Source organism: Chaetodon auriga, chromosome 17 (assembly GCF_051107435.1).
Source record: "Chaetodon auriga isolate fChaAug3 chromosome 17, fChaAug3.hap1, whole genome shotgun sequence".
In the NCBI taxonomy this organism is placed as follows: Eukaryota; Metazoa; Chordata; class Actinopteri; order Chaetodontiformes; family Chaetodontidae; genus Chaetodon; species Chaetodon auriga.
This window is the reverse complement of record NC_135090.1, coordinates 17859448-17881918: the sequence shown is the minus strand read 5'-3', so window position 1 is coordinate 17881918 and position 22471 is coordinate 17859448. Positions and strand designations below refer to the sequence as shown.

The window sequence follows — 22471 nt, the reverse complement described above, 5'->3', positions numbered from 1 at the left end:
GCTTGTCCTAGAATCAGGAGTGTTGTGGTAATGCTAATTTCACTCATGTCGGGTGGCTTTGCTTGCACTGCGTGGAGAATTTCCAAGTAAATACACATCTAAATGTGATAGCATGGTTGGAGTAAGAGGGTTAAACATATACTGAGATATTGAGGATCCAGGGGCCAAATGTATAAATGCTGAATTTGTGCAACAACCATGCATACCTCATTACCCACACCTATTCATAAAGGAAGAATATGCACACCTCATGTATGCTTATTTCTGCAGAGATTCATTAAATATGATGTTGTATCTGATGATATAGTGATGATGAATTAATAATTCTGAAGTCTATACGGCAATCTGGACTGTGCAAATAAAAGGCACATTCAGGAATAAATGTATTTTTTATACTGCAAACATCATCATTTCTTTATGAGGTCTGTTTTCTGCTATAAACTCTTCTGCCGATTGATAATGATGATTGAGGTGTGGTTTACATACACGTGTCATATATTCTCTGGTGTTTGAGGACATCGCCTATATGTCTTCTTCCCTTCCTTTAATTCAGTCTAAGGACGCAGAGAGACATACCGATGAGAACAAAGAGAAGATTATGGCGGGCAACTGCAGGAGTGAGCCATACAAGGAGAGTGATCTTTGCGTACCTGTGTTCAGATATGTAGGAGAAGAAGTGCAGAGTGAAAAATCAGCTCCCACACAACATAACTTATTGAATAACTATAAGTGACCTTCATCAAGCATTTCATATGGATGCATATACAGTATATGTGTATATATTATGTATATGTGCAATGCCTGATGAAGGGCGACATGTAGTTAACTGTGGGAGTGGAAATCAGACTCATGCACTGTGCCCAGTCTCACATCTATATTTATAACAGAACCTTGAATTCAAACAGGTTTATAAATATGATGGAAACAAGTGGGTGCATATTTCTGTCTTTTTAGTTGTGAACATACACATACTCTTATGAATCTGGCAGCAGATTACAAAGACCGGTTTGTTCTAATAAGATTACTGTATCATATCAACATCTTGCTCCCAAATCCTCATAGATCCAGGAAAATATCAGCAACATTAAAGCAGAATATTTTAGGAATAAGTGTTATGGACTATTGGACTGAGTCAGTCGGAGGTTCGCGCCACCAACTTAGCAGCACAAATAAGATTATGGCAAGAAAATAACCAGCAGCCAGGTTTGCGCAGGTGAACATATCCACTTGTTTATATGTGATTTTTTTTTTTTTTTAAGAGAGAAGGCGACTTTCTGAGGGAGTGGGAGATTAAGAGAAAGAGATATTAAGAGGAAGAGAATATCACAGCTAAAATATAGTGAGAGGAAGACTCTCATAGAGACTCAGACAGGAAAAAAACTATTCTCTGGGAACACAATGCCGGATGGCGTGCTCCAGCTAAATAAATTATCACGGGGGCTATTTTTAAGCTGAAGTGTAAATGCAGTAATCCTTAGAGCAGGAGCTGCGAAGAGCCAACACACAGCAGCCACATCAGGGAATACAGCTCTGCCTTTATCTTCCCCTCCCGCTCTCTCCTTCCCTCACACACACACACATCCTCCACTCCCCACATCTCCACCCCAGCCCTGCACTTCTATCTGTTCTCGCTCTCCTGTTTCCCCTCTTCGTTCTTCTCCTTCTTTTCTCCCCTCGCCTTTCATATGGTAAAAGCCTCCTTTCTGTGTCGGAGTATTTTGCTTATCGCTGAGCCCTCTATGGGGACTCTGAGTTCTATTGTAATAAACAATAACAGACCTTTGAACAAGACAGGGAGGGGAAACATGTAAGTGGCACGCTAAAGAAGCAGCAGTCAGAGGATATTAGGCCACAGTGGGTCATTCTCCAACCAGCAAACAAATCTTTCTTAGCAGATGTGTAATATTAAGGCCTGTTTTTTTTTTTTTCTTTCCTCCGGCCCCTGTGGGAGCATGCTGTCAGGCCCAGGGAAAGTTTCTCTAAGAAGCCGTAGTTCCTTGGCAGTATTGTGCTGTTTTGGTATGGGAGAGGAGACCCTCGTCTGCTGCTGTTTAATAGCACATAATGGGATGTCGTTAATCACCAGCGCGGGCTGAGGTTTCGCAAGGTTAATGACGGCGAAGCCAAGCTCTCGGCTGTGTCCTATTCCTCAGGTATTTATCAGTGTCAGCGGGAACCTGAGAGCTGAGGGTAGTTCATAGTTCTCTCCCTCACTGGGTCCACATGTCTTTACCTCTGTCTTGCTCCACCTCTCTCTCTTTCTAACTGTTTTCCACTCAATGGGTGTCTAATGGGCAAAAACAACTAGAATTACCGCCGCGCTGTTGCTGCAGTCTCTGCCAACCTGTCAAGTCAGCAGTTGAGGTCACAGTGACCTTGACCTTTCACCTCAGACCACCAACATGTACTCAGTTCATCCTTGAGTCCAAGTGAACCTTTGTGCCGAGAAATTCCCTCAAGACGTCCCTGAGATATCACCAACAAGAGTGGGATGGAGGTAACAGTGACCTTGACCTTTGACCTTTGACCACCAAATCTAATCATCCTTGAGGCCAAGTGAAGATCTGTGATGCAGAGTTATAAAGATTAACCTAATTATGAAAGTGTAACCTAACATCCACTTACTTGTCAAAAGTGTCTCTCACTGTTTCCCTGAGTCCAAGGTGACGTCTTCAGATGTCTTCTTCTGCTCGACCAACAGTCCAAAACCCAAAAACATTCAGTTTTCAGCAGCATTAATCAGAGAAAAACAGCAAGTCCTCACAGCAGAGAAGCTGGAGAGTTTTTACATTAGAAGTTGTTTGAGCAGTTAATCAGTTATCACGAATGAGTGACGCAGGAACTGATCTGGAAACAGCTGAAAAATATTAGTGGAAATTTTCCAGAGCTTTGTGCCACATCGCACTTCAACAGCGACTGCAGTTTGCTCTCTTTGCGGATCATCATATCATCCAAAACTAGCATAGCCTGTTGCACTTACAAACAATGATGGAGCACCTGCAGTCTCTAAAAGGAAAGGTTCAAAATTTGGGGGAAAATCCATTTATTCGCTTTCTTGCTGTGAATTAGATGAGGAAAATTGATACCGGACTCATATCTGTGCAGCAAATATGAAGCTATGGTGAGCAGCCTGTTAGCTTAGCTTAGCATTAAGACAGGAAACGGGGGAAAACAGCTATACTGGGTCTGTCCAAAGGTAACAAAGCACCTCCAAAGCTCACCGTTGTCACATTTTATCTGGTGTATTTAATCCCTAGAAAAACTCAGGTGTAAGAACATGTGGGGGTTTTTTTATGTGCTTCACTTTCTCATGGCCAGGCGCAGTGACCTCCAGGTAACAGGATGCTCACTGTTGCTGTATCCAGTCAACAGAAACTATTTTCAGAGCTGCGATATAAAATGCATTGTCATGTCATCTAGTCCTTGCTATTTATCATGAGATGTTCTAACTCCGGTTATGTTTCAAATCCAGTTACCAGCTAACATGTTGCTAAAGCCTTGGGCTAACCCCACCAGTAATGTCATCATGGTAAAACAAGGGTACTGTGCCTTCCTGTTTAACACCATGAATCATCTAAAGGCATATCTATAGAAATTTCCACACACACAACAACGCTTTCACCCTTGAAGACGCTCACGTAAATATAGATACATGCAGACATCAGCATACATGCACTGGAATAAATGAGGGGCCTGTTTTTACTGTTCCACTTTTTGCTCCTTTGCATTGCCATCTTTAAGCCCCGAAGGCCATGACAGCTCTGTGTCAGGAGAGATATCCTGCATGATAGAGCAGCACGGTAAAGAAACAGTACTGAGCTCAGTTTGACAGTCCCCCGCTGAGCAACTAAAGGAAGCCGAAGCACGGAGGCAAGGTCTGTGTGTGTGGGAAATGTGTGTGTCAGTGTTGGTGGTGGTGGCAGGTGGCACCAGAAAAGGCACAGTAACAAACAAATCCAACCTGACACAAGCTAGAATACCAAAATACAAGCACTTTGAGAACTACCATTCCTCTGTCTCTTTCTCTGCATAAAATAGACTTATTTACTTAACCTCGCTGGGTTTCGCTGATGAGGAGCCCTGCTTTAAAGAGATAGATGGAGAGAGGGGGGGAAACTTCCCGTCAGTTGTTTATGTTGTTGAAATCAGGGCAGGAAAAGAAGCAGGCGTGCTTGCTTGGAGTCGCAGAATAAGATGACCTATTTTGAACACACGCTGTGGAGACAAGGCTCTCTAAACCTTATCTGAGCACCACAGAGGCTGAAAACTCCACATATTTAGTGGCACGTATGCACCCGTGTGTGCATATAAGTATCAGCGGCCCCTCCTGAACTTTCACTTAGATTAATTATCTAAACCTGTGGTAGATGTGATGCAGCTGGACTCAATGACCCCTCAGTTTGAGCAACTACACCTTCGACTGAGTTCGAAGAGTTTGCCTGTTGGTAAGTCATTGTAGTCCAGACCACAGCCATGTTTTTGGTGCTTTTATAAAAGTCATACAGAGAATAAACATGATGATTGGCCGCACGTTTATACAAGTTAACCTTCAGAAACCAACGTCATTACTCAAAGACTCCCGGAGATTGTGTCTTGTAGGTTGCTGGGGTCATGTTGTGAGTGTTAACTTGTATTTCTGTTATAATTCTTCCTTTTATTACAGTTTCTAATGTTGATGCTTATGCAGTCCAGGGTCTTTACGTTCTTATTGAATGATTCCACACCTCACAATTTACAATGGCAATGTTCAGTGCAAGAAATAATGGAAATTCACGTCCTGTTAAAGACTTGGAATCATCATTAAATGATTGTAACTATGAACTTTCCCAAGGCATCCCAAGGCCTAACCACACCTTAGGAGTACACAATATTAAACACACAGTGGTTGACTTGTGCAGACGTTGTTGAAAGCAAGAATTTTAAGAACGTGAGGCTCTGAGCGTTTGCTGAATCTTACAATACCAACATTCTTGTTTGGCAGTAAGGTTGTTGTATTATTGGCAAGACAAAAGTACAACCCAGATCCAAAAAGAGTTGGGATGCTTTGTAAAAGGTAAATAAAAACAGGACGCAATCATTTCCAAACAAACTGTGTTCATACACAACGGTTTTACAAAGTGTCCCTGAACCCATGTAGTAACATCCTTTATCCAATCATGTGTTCACAAAGTGGTGAACCTCACTCCATCCTCGCTTGTGAACAACTGAGCCTTTCCAGGATGCCCCTTTCATACCCAATCATGATACTCTCACCTGTTACCAATCAACCTGTTTACCTGTAGAATGTTCCAAACAGGTGTTTTTGGAGCATTCCACGTCTTTCCCAGTCTTTAGCTGCTCCTGTCCCAACTTGTTTGAAACATGTTGCTGGCATCAGATTCAGAATAAGCAGATGTTGCATTATATAAGCACATTAAATACCTTAAATATGTTAAAAGGAATCAACCATTATATTTCTCTCTTGAGTTTTCACTGGTGAAATCTTTCACCTCTTCAGGCCTCAGAAAATCCTTCAAATGAAACAATCTCAGAAAGAAAAAATCAATTTTTCTTTGAACTGTTCACAGCTCACGTCCACACTGAGGCCATAACCTGTGATAAGCGGTCACATGCTTCATTTTAAAGGGTCACAAGCCAAAAAGTTTGGGAAGTGCTGTGTGTGACCTTAATGCACCCAGAGCTCGCAAAAATTGGATGAAGGACTTGCTACTTCACAGACAAGAGTTACAACTGTCGAGCCACAGAGTTTGACAACGGATCAGGATCAGGAAGCCTTGTTTTTTTCTTTCTCATCATCCACTGTTCCCAAAGGCCAGGACTTAAATTGCGACAACACAACATGCCATCATGCATCTATAGTGCTGTTGTAATACAGTACATGAAGCAATGTGTCTTTTTATTCAAGTAGTTCAATAACTATTGGATGGATTGCAGAAAGCTTTGGTGCACATTTGTATTGCCATCGAGTCAAAATTCCTTTTTGTCGATACTTCAAACAAATACCTGCAAAACAAGTGACATTCCCATCATCCTCAGTCGTGCTTTGTGTTTAGAGCTAAGCAGCAAATGTTAGCATGCTTTCATGCTTAACTAAGACGGTGAACTCCTGCCAAACAACCAAATGTTTTCAATGTGATCGTGTTAGTATGAGAATGTTAGCATTTAGCTTAGTACAGTGCAGCCTCACTGAGCCATTAGCATCACTGTAGACTCTTAGTCTTGTTAAATGTTTGGACAAAAATGAGGTATAGATAGAGGAAGAGGGTTTACCAGGCTCTGGCTGCACAAGCAATACTGCTATAGCATGTTAGTCTGGACTTTTTTCAAGGCATTTGTTGACAATAAGAAAAATATAGTGGATCATCAGCATTATCCTTTAAAAGCTGCATCTCAGGGTTTTCCAGCAGCCAACCTGTCAGGGATACCCCTCCAGGTAGAGCCTGGATCCAGAACAGATACTTTAAAGCTGGACGGACAGAATCGGTGCAGATACGTCTTTGTGCACATTTTTACTACGAGACGTGGCGCACAGCGGAGAGGAGGCTGCACGCTGAGGTGTGCTCAGATTAAACAAGCAAGACGGGTCTGATTACAAATGCACGGGTGAGAGAGGCAGAGGAAGAAATATGAAGACAGGAGTGAAGCGTGGCAGGAGGAGAGAGAGGGGGAGAGATTTTGATGATCCAGACATTTTACTACCTGTCTCTGAAAAGCTGCTCATCTGTTAACACTGGCAAATCACATTCATCACTCGTACCGACGGCGCAGGAGGCCGAGCGTCTGCAGGCTGCAGGAGCATTATTTGTGTGTGTGTGTGTGTGTGTGTGTGTGTGTGTGTGTGTGTGTGTGTGTGTGATGTGCATGCAAGCATTCATGTGTGAAGGTATGGGTACAACACCAAATCCTTGTGTGAATTACACTGCGGAACAGTACATTAATAATAGATCAACTCTCCCTTTGTTTGCGACATAAATGTGATGAGTGGGCCTTGTAATTGGTAAGTTTAATAACAGGAGACAAACAGTGTTCTCTGCATCTCATTCACACACACACACACACACACACACGCTCACACACACACAAGCACACACCACAGAAAGATGTCGAAATTGTAATTCTCTGTCAAACGCTGCAGCACACACACACACACACACACACACACACACACACACTCTATACTCATGTCAGGGAGGCATTCACACGCTGGTCTGTTTAATTTAGGTTTGGCAGATTATAGTAATTATGTTAAAGAAAAGATTTTCCAGAGTAATTTGCCCTTTTCTGTCCTTCAAGACTGAAACAGCGCTGGCTGAAGGATGATCGTGCTCCATTTTTTTTTTTTTTTTTTTCTTACTCTGCTGCTTAACTGCTCAACCAGATTGGAAAATATGTTCACATAAAGGTTGTGGAGGCATCCAGGGTTTTATTGTTCTGCACGGTTTTATGGCAACAATAATCTCTTTGATCATCCCAAAATGTTTTCCTGTTGATGTAACCACAGCCATAACGGCAAACTATCCTTAATATTAAGATACACAGCATGTGTATTGTGTGTGTGTGTGTGTGTGACAGAGAGACAGGGTTTGTGTGTGTACAGTGGCAGCCAAGAGAAGTGTGGTGACTTAAATTGGAAATACAGAGTATGTCATTGAACTGCACCTCTGGGCTTGATCTCCATTCAGCCCTACCTCAGAATAATGTGTGTACATATATGTGTGTGTGTGTGTGTGTGTGTGTGTGTGTGTGCGCATGTGTGAATGATGGAGAGAGTCAATGTAAACTACCCATGAAATTAAGACAGAGACCACAGTTTTCTGTGTTTGTGGGATGGTGTGAATGTAGCCGTTTGCATCTGCGTGTGCAAACTATCCTTGAAATGAAGATGTCGACCAAGAGACGCTCCAGCGTGTGCGTGCGTGTGTGCGCGTGTGAGGAAACAGATATCCGAGCTCTGAGTATTCTCACGATCGTCTGACGACAGAGAGGGGAGGGGGGACTTGAAGAATCCTTCGAACATGCTGACAGCTTGTCAAGGCCCTCCTACGACTGTAATGAATTTCAGCCTTTTGTGGTGTGTGGTCCCGCTGCACTGATAAGCCCTGGCACTAATACAGTTAACAAGGAGTGAGAGAGAGAGAGCGTGTGCGTGTGCGTGTGTGTGTGTGTGTGTGTGTGTGTGTGTGTGTGTGTGTGTGTGGGCTGACATGGTGTTTACATGCTTTTGAGCAGAAATAGCTTGATGCATTGCAGTGTTTGCCAGTAATGATGATGAATATTACATGGTTGAATTTGCATGGCTGTTTGTGTGTGTGTGTGTGTGTGTGTGTGTGTGTGTGTGTGTGTGTGTGTGTGTAATAATAGCCAAGCCATGGTGGTTTGTGACTAATTACTTTTATTTATGTACTGTACTTAAGTACAGTTTTGATGTACTCGAGCATTCACATTTTCTGCTACTTTGGAATTCTACTGCAGTACATTTCAGAGGGGAAAATGTACTTTTACTACATTTATCTGACAGCTACTAAATCGTAGAGGCCCCCCAAGCAACATATATTTGCATCCAAGTGACAAAGACCTCTCGTGACTGTATTAATTATGACTGGAGCAAAGGAAGAAGTGAGGTGGAGGTCTGGTTGGATGGATGGGTCAACGAAACATCAGGCACGGAGAGCGAGCTCTACCAAAACCTACTGGTGCTACGTATTTATTACTGTAAACACTGCGACAAAGCTCCCCTAACATCTGCAAATTAGCAGTTTTGACCGAAATTGCAGTGTTTCCTTGAAGCTTAACAAAGTGCTTATTTTTAACATAAACCGTGAGCTTTCCCTAAACTTAACCAAACCTCAACCGTAACTTCATAAAACACCCAATTAACGTACCCGCCAAGTCGCAATGTTGATATCAGAGTATTTCATTTGTTCTCGGCCAAAATAGGTAATCTTGCAATGTGACGACAGCATTATGCAGCTTTTCTCTGGTTAACGTTAGAAGGATCATGGTCATAAGAGTTTCTATCAGCATTGACCAAAGTGCTGCCACAGACCGGAGTCTGGACCATAACGCTGGTTTCTGGTGTCACGGTCCTGCACTTTGTACGCCCACCATCCACCACGACCACCTCTGTGCAACTCCAGCGGGGAAGATAAATTTTGTGTTTCATTCACTCAAACACTGTCTCTGAACATAATCCAGGCTGCGATTACATTGTCACCACAGCACAATTACGAAAACAATTTAGTAAGATACAAACATAATTTCTAGGATCAGGGTTGCATAAAACAGATTTATTTTGCAGCAGTGATTGTAACGCTTTGGGAAGCGCTTTCACATGTTGTTCTGGAGGGCACGGATAAACAGTGTGTTTTGTTATTTAATTTGGTGGAAAAAGCATGTGATGAGCTTATAACATTCAGTTCATTGTTAAAGACGAACCAGTGGTTTGGCTCGTTACCTCTTTACAAGAGAAGCAGAGTCTGGTTGGAGGTCCTCATGTCACGTTTCAGATGTCTGAGAGCGATTTCTCCTTTCAACCATTGAAGGGCCAAAGTGGTAAAACTACAACATTTCACCAAAAACAAAGACGAGACAACAGTCCAAAAAATGAATTCACACTTGCGTTGCACTATAAACTTTCTGTTAATCGTCTCATGACCTCTTCAAATGTATTTTGCGACCCTGTGGAGGGGGCTTGACCTCAGGTTGGGAACCACTGGACTAAACTACTTTACTTTGCTAAACTACGTTGCTTAAGTTGGATTTCAAATACCAGACTCTTAGTTTAAATGAGTATTTTTACACTGTGGTATTTGTACTTTTACACGAGGAAAGTATCTCAATACTTGAACAAGTGTGTCTGCACTTTTTTTTTTTTTTTTACTACTTTTTTCACTGTAGCCCCAAGTTTCACGGTATTAATATGAATCCTGGCTCTCTGCCCTCAGTTTCAGCTCCTGCAGCTGAACAGAATAACATATAAAATCACAAATCTGTTTCCCTGCACACACACGCACACACACACGCACACTCACACACACATACACACAAGCTGTTGTCAGAGTCGGGGCTGGCATGTATCTTTGTGCCTTGTCATCACATGCTCCGACTGAGCTCTAAATGTCACTTGTCTCTCTCTGCTTCATCTGCCTGACTCATCCTCCTTGTCTTCACTCTGCATTTGAAATGCTTCTGTGTGTGTGTGTGTGTGTGTGTGTGTGTGTGTGTGTGAGTGAGAGAGAGAGACGCTGACATGTGGTGGTGTGTATGCGTTTGATGGACACACTGCTGCTCTCCACCTCCCTTTTGTACGGCGCCTGCAAGCACAATGACGCTCACCGCATTGATTTTCTCGTGCCATTTTATAATTATGTCTCCTCTCTTTTTATTCGTCCTCCCCCTCTCTCTCCCTCTTTCTCTCTTTTATCCTGTCTCTCTTATCTCCCCCCCCTCTTCTATTTTTCTAATTCCATCCCCCTGATCCATTTTTATGCCTCACTGTGCCCATGCTTGTTATCTCGGCCCTTTCTCTCTTTTTTTCTGTTTGATCTCAACTTCTTAATTTCCTCTCTCATCTACGTACGTCACTCCGCTCAGTTTCGTTTTGCACCCCCCCCTCCCTCATTCTCTTCTGTTTTCGTCTTATTTTTCCCTCTCTCGCCGTTTCTCCTTCTCCTCGCCATCTTTCCAGCAGAAGTGTTTCCTTCTCTGTTTCACACCCCTCAAACCCTCTCTTCTGTTATTTTCTCATTAACTTTTTACGATCTTTTTGTTTGTTTGTCTGCAGCCTCTCTGGAGTGCACTCCGTCTTCACCATAGCCTGACGGAGCAGGACAGTCACGAAAGGACACGCCGCCTTGCCAACATCCACCCAACATGTGACCCTCAGACTTCTCCGTGGAACAATCGCAGCTCTCCGTCTCACACTTTCGGTCTCCGTCCTCGTCTCCAGACAGATCTGGAAACAAAAAAACAAAAAAAAAGCTCCTGCCTTCTTCCCAGCCACTCCTGAGAAGCTCCCACCAGTCCCGACTTGCCGTTTCCTCGCTGTCCAAACAATTCCTCACCGCTTCCTGGAATCTGACCAATAGTTTCCATTGCAGGCGTCCCATCTCCCGTCATTTCTAACCTTTGCAGCCAAACCTCCACCAGACCTCTCACGCTATGACTCCGACACTCCTTCATCCCCTCTCCCTCAAGAACGACGAAGACAGCCAAGCCCTCCTGACCATCATCTACCCACAATTCAACACTTGCTTGGCCGGGTTTCCTCAAAGCATTTAAACCAGATAATCTCTGCACCATTGCCTTGTGATTGGATCGTGTGTGTGCGCTGATTTGCTTTCGGGGACCTCACCTACCCTTACAGTGAAGAGTGACACCTATAATCCACTTCTCCCTTCAGACGCAGTCTATTGGTCTGTTTGTGGCATGTTAGCTCCTTCATCGTAGCACTTCAACACGTGTTTTCTCCCATGAGTACTCTTGTGGTGCACTGCTGAAACTTTCAGTGGCGACAGCATAATGACTGTCCAAAATACCACTATTATACACCTCCTCCTCCCTGATTCTTCCTCTTTATCTCCTCACAAACTGATCCCACAACCTCAAAAGGGGTGAGACGCTTTACACAACCATGTGTGTGTTGTTGTGCTCTTTCTCTCTCTCTCATTCTGTGCGCAGATCCCGTAAACGGCGTTCAACAACGCCCACCGAGGCGTCCGTAGCCCTCTCCGTGTTGTGCATCGCTCTCTTAGGGTAGACAGTAAGCCTGAGAGAACTTCACTGTGAAAACAGCCAACAGTTTGTCTGGGAATAAACACTGAACCTGGCATCACATTAGGTACGGTTAAGCTGGCTCCCGCGAAATGAATGACATCGTTGTGAGAAAGCAATCTGAAGGAGATGAAGCAGAACCTGAGGAGAAAAAAAAAGAAAGAAAGGGATGAACTGCGAGAAGGAAATTCCCTCGGTGTCCCTAAAAGCAACGTGCCAGTAGGTAAACTGAAACAAAGGGAAAGGGAGTGGCTGAAAAAATGAGCAGGAAAAGCAAAAGGGCTCCGTGAACCGAGAGTTACTACGACTTGATATTCTTTACTGCTAATGAGGAGAGAAAGAGAAGAAAAGACATCACGGATAACAAAAGAGCCTTTTTCATTTCCTCCCCTCTGTATCGCCGACTCCTTATTGCTCTGTCTGCTTTCCATCTCGCTGCTTGGAACTATTTTTAGATGACATGTATTGAAAATAGTGTAGAAAGGAGATGTGCTGTGTGCAAAAAGCTCATCATGGAAATGTTGTCTGTCAGCCTATTAGGGAGACGCACTGTATTCTATTTATCTCTGATGAGAAACTCTGTCAATGTGAATAATGGCCACTCACTGTTGATATTCTAGGTATTTTAACTGCACTTAAAAGCACATGTGTCCGTCACGAAGCAAAACAGCTGTTACTCGGATCATTGTCACCTTCTCCACTTTGTCTGTGAGTGTAAATACATTATAAAAAACCCTGTAGCCGGCTTAACGACCTCTTAATATCAGCCGCTGATTTCTGGAGTGATATTTATCAAAAGCTCGTATCCGCGGCGGTGTAGCATGAGCTGTTGTCATGGTAACAGCATCTTTCCTCTCCCGTATGGGAGCTGTCAATCAGAGGAGCATAAAATAGCTGCTGCGGTCAGAGCGGGGAGGTGGGGGGGGGGGGGGGGGGGGGGGGGGGGGGGGTCAGCGTCAGCCCCTGAGAGCCATTGCGTTTTAATGGGATTCCATTTGTACACGGGTCCCTCTGTGTCCAGCCATTCATTGTTTGGATAGCAGCCGCAGCCTAACGCAGCAAAGACCTGTGAGCAGATTGAATAGTATTGATCAGTTCTTCAGGACATACAGTCGGTCCTCCAGGATTACAAAAGCCTCAAGTGTGTGTGTGTGTGTGTGTGTCTGTGTGTGTGTGTGTGTGTGCTGACAGTCACATAGGGATGGAGTTGTTCAGGCTAAAACACAAGTGGCTATTTCACGGTCGGGTGGAGATGCCGTGTCCGTGTCTGTCAAGGCCACAGGAGGAAGGGGAGGGCTGAAGCCTCCGTTAAGTTTGGAATTTCTCCGCTCCTCGATTCCAGATTGGAAAACTGTCAGTATGTGAACTGGGAGAAATGGTTTGTGGTGGTGAAAGGGTGGTGAGTTTGAAATCTGGATTCGTTCATGCCAACGACTCTCAGCAGGAGTTTCTGACTCTATGACTATTATGATGATAAAAAAAAAAAAAAATCAATATAATTTTGGGAAATACTTTCTCATATCAAGTTCATTAGCTTAGCTTAGCATAAAGACTGGAAACGGGGAAACAGCGAGCCTCATTCTGTCCAAAGGTAACAAAATCTGCCTCCCAGCACCTCTAAAGTTCACTGCTTAAGTTGTAAAAGTCTAAATTTAACTTTGAAAACTATATATAAAGCTACATCCAGCAGTAGGTTAGCTTAGCTTAGCATACATTCTGGCTCTGTCTAAATTTAAAAAAAAACAGCACAATTAAAGCCGTACAAAAACTAAAGTGCAAAAATGACAAACAAATGAGATGGAAGGTGTTCATTATATTAGTTCATTATATTACCTCTGATACCTTTGGACAGAGCATGGCTAACTGTTTCCCCCTGTTTCCAGTCTTTATGCTAGGCTAAGCTAACCGGCTGCTGACTGTCACTTCATGAGAGTGCTATCCATCTTCTCGTTTAACTCTTAACAAGAAAGAAAATCTCCCAAAATGTTAAACTATTTCTTTTAGATATCGTCCGGAGCATTGAAATTTGCAAACAAGAGCCTGACAAAGCCAAGGTCCATGCGTTTCCAAAATCCAGGGGGAAAAGAACACACGGCTGACTTCTTGTGATCTCGTAGTATATGAACCACTTGCATTGAATTTCATCATATTTTCTGATTGTGGCCCTGTAAAGAAAGTGCTGTGTGCGTGTATTCAAGCTCAATTGCAATTCTGCACTTCAGTGTGGCTGTAAAGGATTATTCAAAGTGTTGTATTCCTTTTCTCTCAAAGCCTCTTTGAAATTAATTTTTAAAAATTTCATGCAGACAGGCTAAACTTTGGGTCAGGACCTAAATTTGCTTGCAGGCTACAAACTAACAAATGTAGCAGTGTGTTTCAGTGATCCATATCCCAGGCTGCAGCACTGTAATAACCCTGGGTGTTGGCACTAAAATATTGATTCTTTATTGTTACTCTCCAGAGTGTGTGCTTGCTCCCTGCTTGCGGAGGGAGGGGGGGCAAGGGAATAGATTTTCCTCCAGAGACATGAGGGAAACTTTCCACTGTATTTCTGGCTCTGATATCCAGGTTTAACCAGCTCAAGATCTGGCACCCATGCCAAGGTGTCCGAGGACTTGCCTGAACTGGCTCAGGCCTCGGTCTCAAAGTACCTGTAAGAGGTTTGGCACACACTCACAGAGGCTGCTACACAGTGCACTGTTACACAACAGCAGACTAAACCTCACACAACGTTATTGCACAAGAACTTTCACACATGCTGCACATGCACACAAACCCAGACTTTGTGTTTAAAAGGCACACACACACACACACACACACACACACACACACACAGTGACACTATATACACACATTTCTCAACAAATTAGCAGTAAACACAACCACAGCCGCTCACAGGTTTCACATTAGTTATGCATAAACAAGTGTAGAAGCAAACATGCAAGAGACGCCTCAAACAATCTAAACAGACGACAACAAATCGAAGAGTTTTGTTTCTGCCGTGTTGACAGCATGTTTTGATTCTGTTCTGAGTGTTTTTGTAACCAACAGGCATGCAGACCAAGTCTCTACCCCCAGTCTATCTACATATAAGGTGCCTAATGATGGATATTAATGATGATATTGATATCATGATGAGTATATATATATATAATAAACAGATTAATCTTCATGTAAAACGTGTTCTCTGCTTGTTCTGTTTGTTCTGTTCAGGATGTTACATCTCTCCTCACGCTGTGCAGGGCTGTGTGTGTGTGCATCTACTCGCACACAGCAGATGTGGGGTTTTGCAAGATTACCGCACAGATGTGACAGATGTTGTGGCTGGAGAGGTGTGACGTTGCAGTTTCGAGGGCAGGTTTCCTCTGGTTAGCACACAGCAGCCTCCATCAGGCCTCAGGACCCTGCAGGAGACGCTGCAATCACAACTGGAAACGACTGCGAGCTCTCACACATTGCTGTCACGTCTAATGCGCGCGCACACACACACAATGCACGCATCCACAGCGGCATGAAAAATTCATCGTGAGCATTTACAAAGTTGGAAAGCCGCCGTTCATTTTCCACTTTGTCACAGGCAGCAGCGGTAGCAAAAGCAGCTGAAGGTGCACACGCATGTCGATGTCTTCTCCCGTGGCCACAGACTCTTCTCTGATTGGCTGTAACCTCAGCTTTGTCCTTCATTGTTGTGTATCAGAACTAACTAATGCGGCATTACACTGAACTAAACTGTAGGCACAACTTTAGAATAAGTGACAGTCAAACATGATCTTTTAAAGTAGGATTTTAGCCTTTTTTATCTTTGAGATGAAGGATTGAAGTGTTCTGGTCTGTCTTACTACAAAAATCACAAATATGTGTGCTGAAAGACTTCCTTGCTGTGTTTTAGAGGACAGGATTGATACCTCTCTTGTTCGGTATAGCCAGAGCCAGGACACAGCTAGCTTAGCTTAGCATAAAGACTGGAAACGGCAGAAAAGGCTAACCTGGCAACAGCAAAACTGACGCGTAGAAAGGACTAGTTGCATTTAACTCAGAAATGTAACATGAGATGTAACATATTAATTAGTGAGCTTTAGACGTGCTGGCAGGCATTAATAAGTTATTAATATTTCATTGAGCCATTAGATAAAATATATAAGCCTGTTTTACAACATAACTGTCCCAAATTTTGTGAAAAGTGCATTAACTTTGGGGGTAAATCTGCATGTTTGTCTTTTGAAGTCAAAGATTTTACATACAGTTGCAGTGAGGGAGGAGACGTCCTGTTGTAAGGACATGAAGGAGCAGGTTGCACGAGGAGCACGGTCTTAATTTTGAGACATTAATTATGCCAAGGTATGGCGATCAATGCCACACGGGTATTGACCTTTGCCTGAATTGAAATTGATGCCTACAAGTGCCACACGTGCTGTAGTACCTTCTGCTTTACACGTGCTGCAGCGAGGAGAGAGGGTGGGGCGAGGGAGGAGGAGGAGGAGGAGGAGGTGGAGGATAACAGGCGTGAGGGATGAAGAGAAAGAGAGATATGACAGAAAATCGCTCGCGCTCAGTCCCCTGCCTGCCTCTCCTGAGACCCGCAGCACACACCCTCAGCACTCCAGGCTCTCGCCTGCTGCCTGGATGAGATCTGGTTTTTGGTTGTTTTTTTTTTTGGTCTTCGTGTGTGTCTGCAAAATTTCCCTCTGCTTTTCTCACTTTTCTCTCCTTCACTTTTTCTGCTCTAATTCTATCCATCACTCACTCTGTGTCTCCTCAAACTCCCTCATCTCCTCTCTCTCCGGCATCCTTCCATTGCTTCACACTTTTCAGCGACGTCTATTTCTATAACCTTGTTTGTCTGTTCTTTTTTTTTTTTTTTTTTGTGGATACTCCTCCGTCACTTCCTTTCATTCCCATCGTCTTCCTTCGTTGGCATTACCCCTCTCTCTCTCCCTCTCTGGTGCCTCTGCATCATCCTCAGCCTGGCTGTTGCGCATAACGCTCTGCATTCCCGTCCTCCTCCGTCACACGTTCATGTTGAGCACAAGCAGGCGGCTGTATGAATTAAACATCTTAGACAGTGCACACGCTGAGCGCCTTTGGAGTGTCAGGATGAGCACTGGTACTCAGATAGGGGGCTCTGGCCACACACCACGAGTGTTTGTCAGAGTGTGTGTGCGTGTGTGTGTGTGTGTGTGTGTGTGTGTGTGTGTTAGTCGGTGCTCGACGCTGTGTCGCGCAGAGCAGAGACTGTTATCACATCTGCTTTCCTTCATGTTTTATTGTCGTAGAAGAGAGGCCTTCTTTAGTGCTAAAGCTTCACCACTTTGACACAGAAAAGTTTCCCTCCGTCGTCTCTCGCTCTTTCTTATGCGCTCCTTGTCTCTCGCCGCCTTATCTCTCCCCTTCTCTTATCTCGTTTGATTTCTCCCTGCGTGTTGTTTTCAACCGGTGGTTTATGTCAGAATTGTTTTTTTTGGCTTCGCCCTCCTCGCCTGTTCCCCCTGTTTTACTCTCTGGCTTTCATTTTCAAACTTTTATTCAACTTTTTTTTTTTTTTTTGCCTCTCCTTTTGTTTTTGATCTCTTTGCTTTTTGTCCTTCTGTTGTCTTTCATCTGTAGCCCACCCTCTCCTCCCCCTACATCTCCTCTCTCTCTCTGTCTCTCTCTCCCTCTTCATCCTCCTCTCACTGATCCTGTCAAAATGACTGATATGAAAACCGTTCAAAGCAATTGATGTTGCTTATTTTGGCGAGGATCATCCTGGCTCTGTCTTGCGTTTTGGTGCCTGCGTCTCTGTGTGTCTTTATCTCCACATGCGTCAGTATGTGCATGTGGAAACGTCACCGTGCCGGTTATGTACGTACCGTATCTTCACAAAACTGTGCACGCATGTAAGTGGGCACCAGGAGAGTCTCTTCACCAGCTGAGGAGGTTAAGCCTTCTTATCAAGCGGCGCTGTGTGTTGGTTCACCACAGATCAAGCTGACATCCATCCGGTCGTGAACTCCCAGTCCTCGCTCTCTGGCGCCCGGCTACACTCTCATCTCCAACTGCCACTTTTTATGGGGTTTTATCTTGCCAGCTTTGCCACGACCAGTGTCAGCCCTGCAGAGGATAATGTGCGCTTCCGTTACTCTGATTTACTGTGGCAACCTTTCAAAGTTTAAGGGGTCTTTTTCAGGTCAAACAAGACGGCTGTAAAATCTATTCATTTGGGCATCCGCAGTGTGAGGGATGAGCGAGAATAATGGGTCAGACAAATGGGGAGTTTCATCTAAAAACCTTTACATTCGCTTCGGCTTTCTCCTGGAAGCTTGTGCCTTAAAGCTGCATGAATCAATATTTTTATATAAGCAGAGGGTCAAATGCCTGCTGCTTTAATGTTTTGGTTCAATCGCGCCGTCCTCGTTCTCAGCCAGAACAGGCAGCCTTTTTTCCAGCAAAAAAAATCATATTGATTTGCTGTTTTGCTACCAAATAGCAGACAAAGGTAGTGAATAGCTGCTAAACGTAGGAGATATAGAGCAGATGTTTTTTCTCTGAAGTTGGTGGAGACCAAAACGAAACTACAAGTATAGCCAATATTGGCCAGAAACATGTCCAGCGAATAACACTGTTGGTGGATGTGCAAATTGCAGGTTTAAAGTTGTTAATTCATGCAAATCATTTATATTAAATGCCCCTTTTTGTTACTATGGATGCCATTTTCAGCATTAGCCATTAAATGCATGCATTTCATGTCTTCTTCTTTACCGCGAATGCCAGTAAAGAAACCAGGACTTTTAATGTTCCACTATCCTGCAAAGCACTTTGAACTGAATTTGTGTGAAATTTCTCTAATAACATGAAAAGATCAAAACCAGCAGTGTGTTAGTCCATGCTTCAGTACTTCCTGACTTCCCTGTCCTTGTGCTGCTGTATTCAGCCCCAAGTCTACTGGTTCTCTCTAAAAACAAATGAATGGTTTTGTGATTTCCTAGAGCTACTGGGACTGTAATTTTTAGCAAATGTAACTCAGGAGTAAATTGTTCATTCATTGGGGCCTATTTTAAGACGTGAATTTGATGCACTAGTGAGTATTTAGAGCAAAATAAACTGCGACGGGTCCACCAGTGCGACAGTGATCCTCTTTAATGGGTTTTTTAATCATTTTTGGACTTCAGTGAAAGTCAATGGCACAAAGGGATCAGCTATATGAAGATGTGGATACACAGACATTGATTGTTAGAAGGATCAACTCATTGGTGGTTTGTGTCTTTTCTGTGGTGCGTAGCCAAGAGGTGCTCCATCACGCGGCTTCGTGTTCAGCTATCACTCCTGTTTCTTTCTGCTCGCGTCACCGGTGAAACTCCCGTAACCTCCCAGCCCTGTGATCCGGATCTTTCTCCCTTCTTCTCACTGATGTATTCAGATGGCTCTTCTTCCATGTCTACGGGGGAAATGTTTGCTGGTCAGCCTCCCATGGTGGCAGCACAGTCACACAGTCGAACAGGATGGCGACGGCGGTGGTGATGCTACGAGCTAGCAGGCGCCCGCTGCCCGGTGACTTTCGCAGCACCTCGCACAGCTGCGTGCCCCGCCGCTCCACATCAAGGGGAAGCCGGGGTTATTACCACCATGTTTATGTGTCGGGCAGAGTCAGTTATACCTCTGAGAAAGGGGGGAAAAGAGAGCGTAAACCTCTCCCACCCGAGGCTGTTTGTGTGTAGGTGAGCGAGATCCTGAGTGAATGTTTCTTGGGTTGTTTTTTCAGTCTGTGCATGCGTCTGTGCAAATGTGCTGCTTGCTCCACAGGTAGTGAGAGAAAATAAATCTCCACCCTCAGCTCCCCCCTACGTTCAGCGGTGATGGAACAGGCAGGAGCCCCTACTGCGGAGCCAGAACCCGGGGGCCTCCAGCCAGCAGGCGCCACCGAGGATGGAGGGGTGCTGTGAGCTCGCTTGTTAAACAGCCCTGCGCCCGACCCTAATGATATCCGCCGGCACGTTTCCTCGCTCCCCTGCCCTCTCTCCCTCCACCTCTCTCCTTCTCTTTTCACTTTCACTCTCCCTCCAGCCTTCCTCCCGCTCCCGCTTTCTCTCCTCTTTCACTCACCGCCGCCATCTGCCTCTCCCCCCCTCCCACCCCCCGCCCTCCCCTCTGCTCTGTTTGGGTGAGGAAGTCGAACCCGTCTGGTGGAGGCGGGAGAGAGGCTCTGTCACACTTGCCTTCTAATGAGCAGTTGCTCTGCGTGCCACCAGCTCCGGTGGAGCCAAAATGGCCGACACATTTCACACTGCTGGGCCTTGATCTGTCTGGTTCGTGAGTGACTGACTTGATGGCTTCCTTCACTGTGGAATGATACCATGTAGGCAAAAGAGAAAAGAAAAACAAAAAAAAGAACAAAAACACAGAACAAAAGAAATGATGTAACAGGCTGCCTTTGGTGAGAAATCGTCTATTCTTGTTTTCACTGTTGTACAGAAGTGGGACAGTAAAACGTGCGGTGGTGTGAGTATCCTGAGGGGTTTAAAGTACAGGCCTGTTTGATGGCCTCTTCACTTTCATCCATTCTGTGTATGAGTCAATATTCATTTAGAGGCTTTTCATTCTCTGTTTTCCCCACCTGGACAGGAGACATTTGATGTCAGCGTATTTCCACTGCCCTGGTGAATGATTAACATCAGCGTCCCAAATTGCTCCCTTACAAGAATTGTCATTGAGACAGAAGCTGTTGCCAGGGGTCATATTTGTCTTACAGGCTGATGATCAATAGAAAGGGGACATTTACGGTCAGCGACCTCAATCCAAACAGACTGTTACATGAAAGAAATTTTCAATCCAGCGCCTCAGACGTTCATTGTGTTTCAGTGCCTTCTGTTCTCTGTTGTACAGTTCTATTCTCGGAGAAAATTGGATGCTTTCACAATATTTTTATGCAAAATTCATGACAGCTGCAGGTAATAGATGGGTGGTTGGAACAAACAGCAACATTCCTCCTACCTTGTTGTGCAACCTTGTATGTGGGTTCTGGTTAACCGTAGATCTTCTGATAAAAATCTCCTTAGGCAGTCATTTCCAAGCCGCGTTACGCAAATCTGATTACCCATCAGGCATTTCTTTCATTTTTTATTTGCTTTCGCTAGTGGTGGATCTCTAATGCCACGATCAGCCTGCACATTGATGTCAGGAGTCAGGAGTGTGGCCGTGAAATCCTGCCGTGACTTTGCTATCAAACACAAATAGATGAATCCCAACGGATCGAAGCAGGAGGGGCCGCTGTCTGTCTGTATGTGTGGTCTCACGCTCATCAGGCACACAGCACTTCTTAAATGGTGTCAAACTAGGCAAGAGGTTTGAGATCCTCCCCAGAAACCTACAGAATCAGTTGTTTGTTCAAATGCTTAAAGCAATCTATGATCCTGTTTACACATGGCATTAGCCATTGGGTGCTAATGCCTGCACACACCTGTGTCCAGCTGACCACAAGACAAAGGCACTGCTCACAGTTATTACAGGTTGCCAGATTTGCTTCACGTGGGCCAACAGCTAGCTAAGAAAACAAAAATGTTTCAACAACTAATATAAATTTACAGGCTATTCCAGCTGTTGAAAATGACTGGACAAACTCATTTACGACTTGCAAATGAGTGCAGGACAAGAAGACAGAGGAACCTCATTCTCCAACCACGTGCATCAGTTGGCGCGTTGTCAACCACCACGGCATTGATGAGGTACGTTCCTGTTACACCCTTGTTGAGGACGCATCATCTCACATTGCCACACACATCCTCTAGTGCCATCATGAGCTCAAACTTCTAAGTTGTTGTTTTTGACGACATGTTTGCGAAACTAATGACATTCTCATCAGCCTCAGCAGTGCTTTGTGTTTAGTGCTAACTAGCAAATGTTAGCATGTTAACATGCTAAAACCTGTTTAACATCAGCATGTTCCCCATTGCCACTGTCGTTATGAGCAAGTTAGCATGTTGGTATTAGCATTTAGCTCAAAGCAATGGTGTGCATGAGTACAGCCTCACAAAAATGATAGCACGGCTGTAGACTCTTAGTCTTATGAGATAATTTGCACTGACGAATGATGCCGCCCCTTCACTCATCCATCTATCCCAATAAATCACATCTGTCGAGACTGAGCCGTTACCAGAGCATCAAATGAACTGATGCTGCACTTGGAGCTCGACTGGAGCAGAGCAGCTGGGACTGACTACGTGTGCTTTGCAAGAGCCACTAGTATGTGTGTGTGTGCATGTTCGTCTGACATAGGCCACTTTCAAGGACCAATTTCAGGCTAAAGACCAATTAAGTGGGGACGGATTGTCCAACCGGAGACAAAAACCAGGCCCCCAATTTGGGTAAGTCGTTAAAGGTCCAGTGTGCAGGATTTAGTGGCATCTCCTGATGCAGTCTGACTGAATACCCCTCACCTCACCCTCCCCTATGGTGGCTGCGAAACACCCAAAAAACGCTCTGTAGACTCAGTGTTTGGTTTGTCCATTCTGGGCTACTGTAGAAACATGGTGGACTCTGCCAATGGATACGCCTAAATCTTACTCACTAAGGTTAGGGTTAGGCAAATAGTGGTTATATTTAGGGTAAGTCTCTAGCAAATGTATGTAAGTCGAGCCTGTTATGCAGGTGTGTGCGTGGGCGAGGTAGCAATATTTGTCTTTCCTTCATATGTGCATGAAATGTGTGTATGGACAGGAAGCTACGA

The 22471-nt window shown here is 44.4% G+C and overlaps 1 protein-coding gene across 2 annotated transcripts in view; it reads left to right on the top strand.

Moving 5' to 3' along the window:
- Positions 1 to 13247, top strand: part of samd12 (sterile alpha motif domain containing 12) — a 102788-nt gene extending 89541 nt beyond the window's left edge. For both annotated transcript variants that reach the window (XM_076754951.1, XM_076754950.1), the window contains exon 5: positions 10784 to 13247. In XM_076754951.1, coding sequence (XP_076611066.1) covers positions 10784 to 10815 — 32 coding nt within the window. In that variant the 3' untranslated portion in view covers positions 10816 to 13247. The remainder of the gene's footprint in view (positions 1 to 10783) is intronic.
- The last annotated feature ends 9224 nt before the right edge of the window (positions 13248 to 22471 follow it).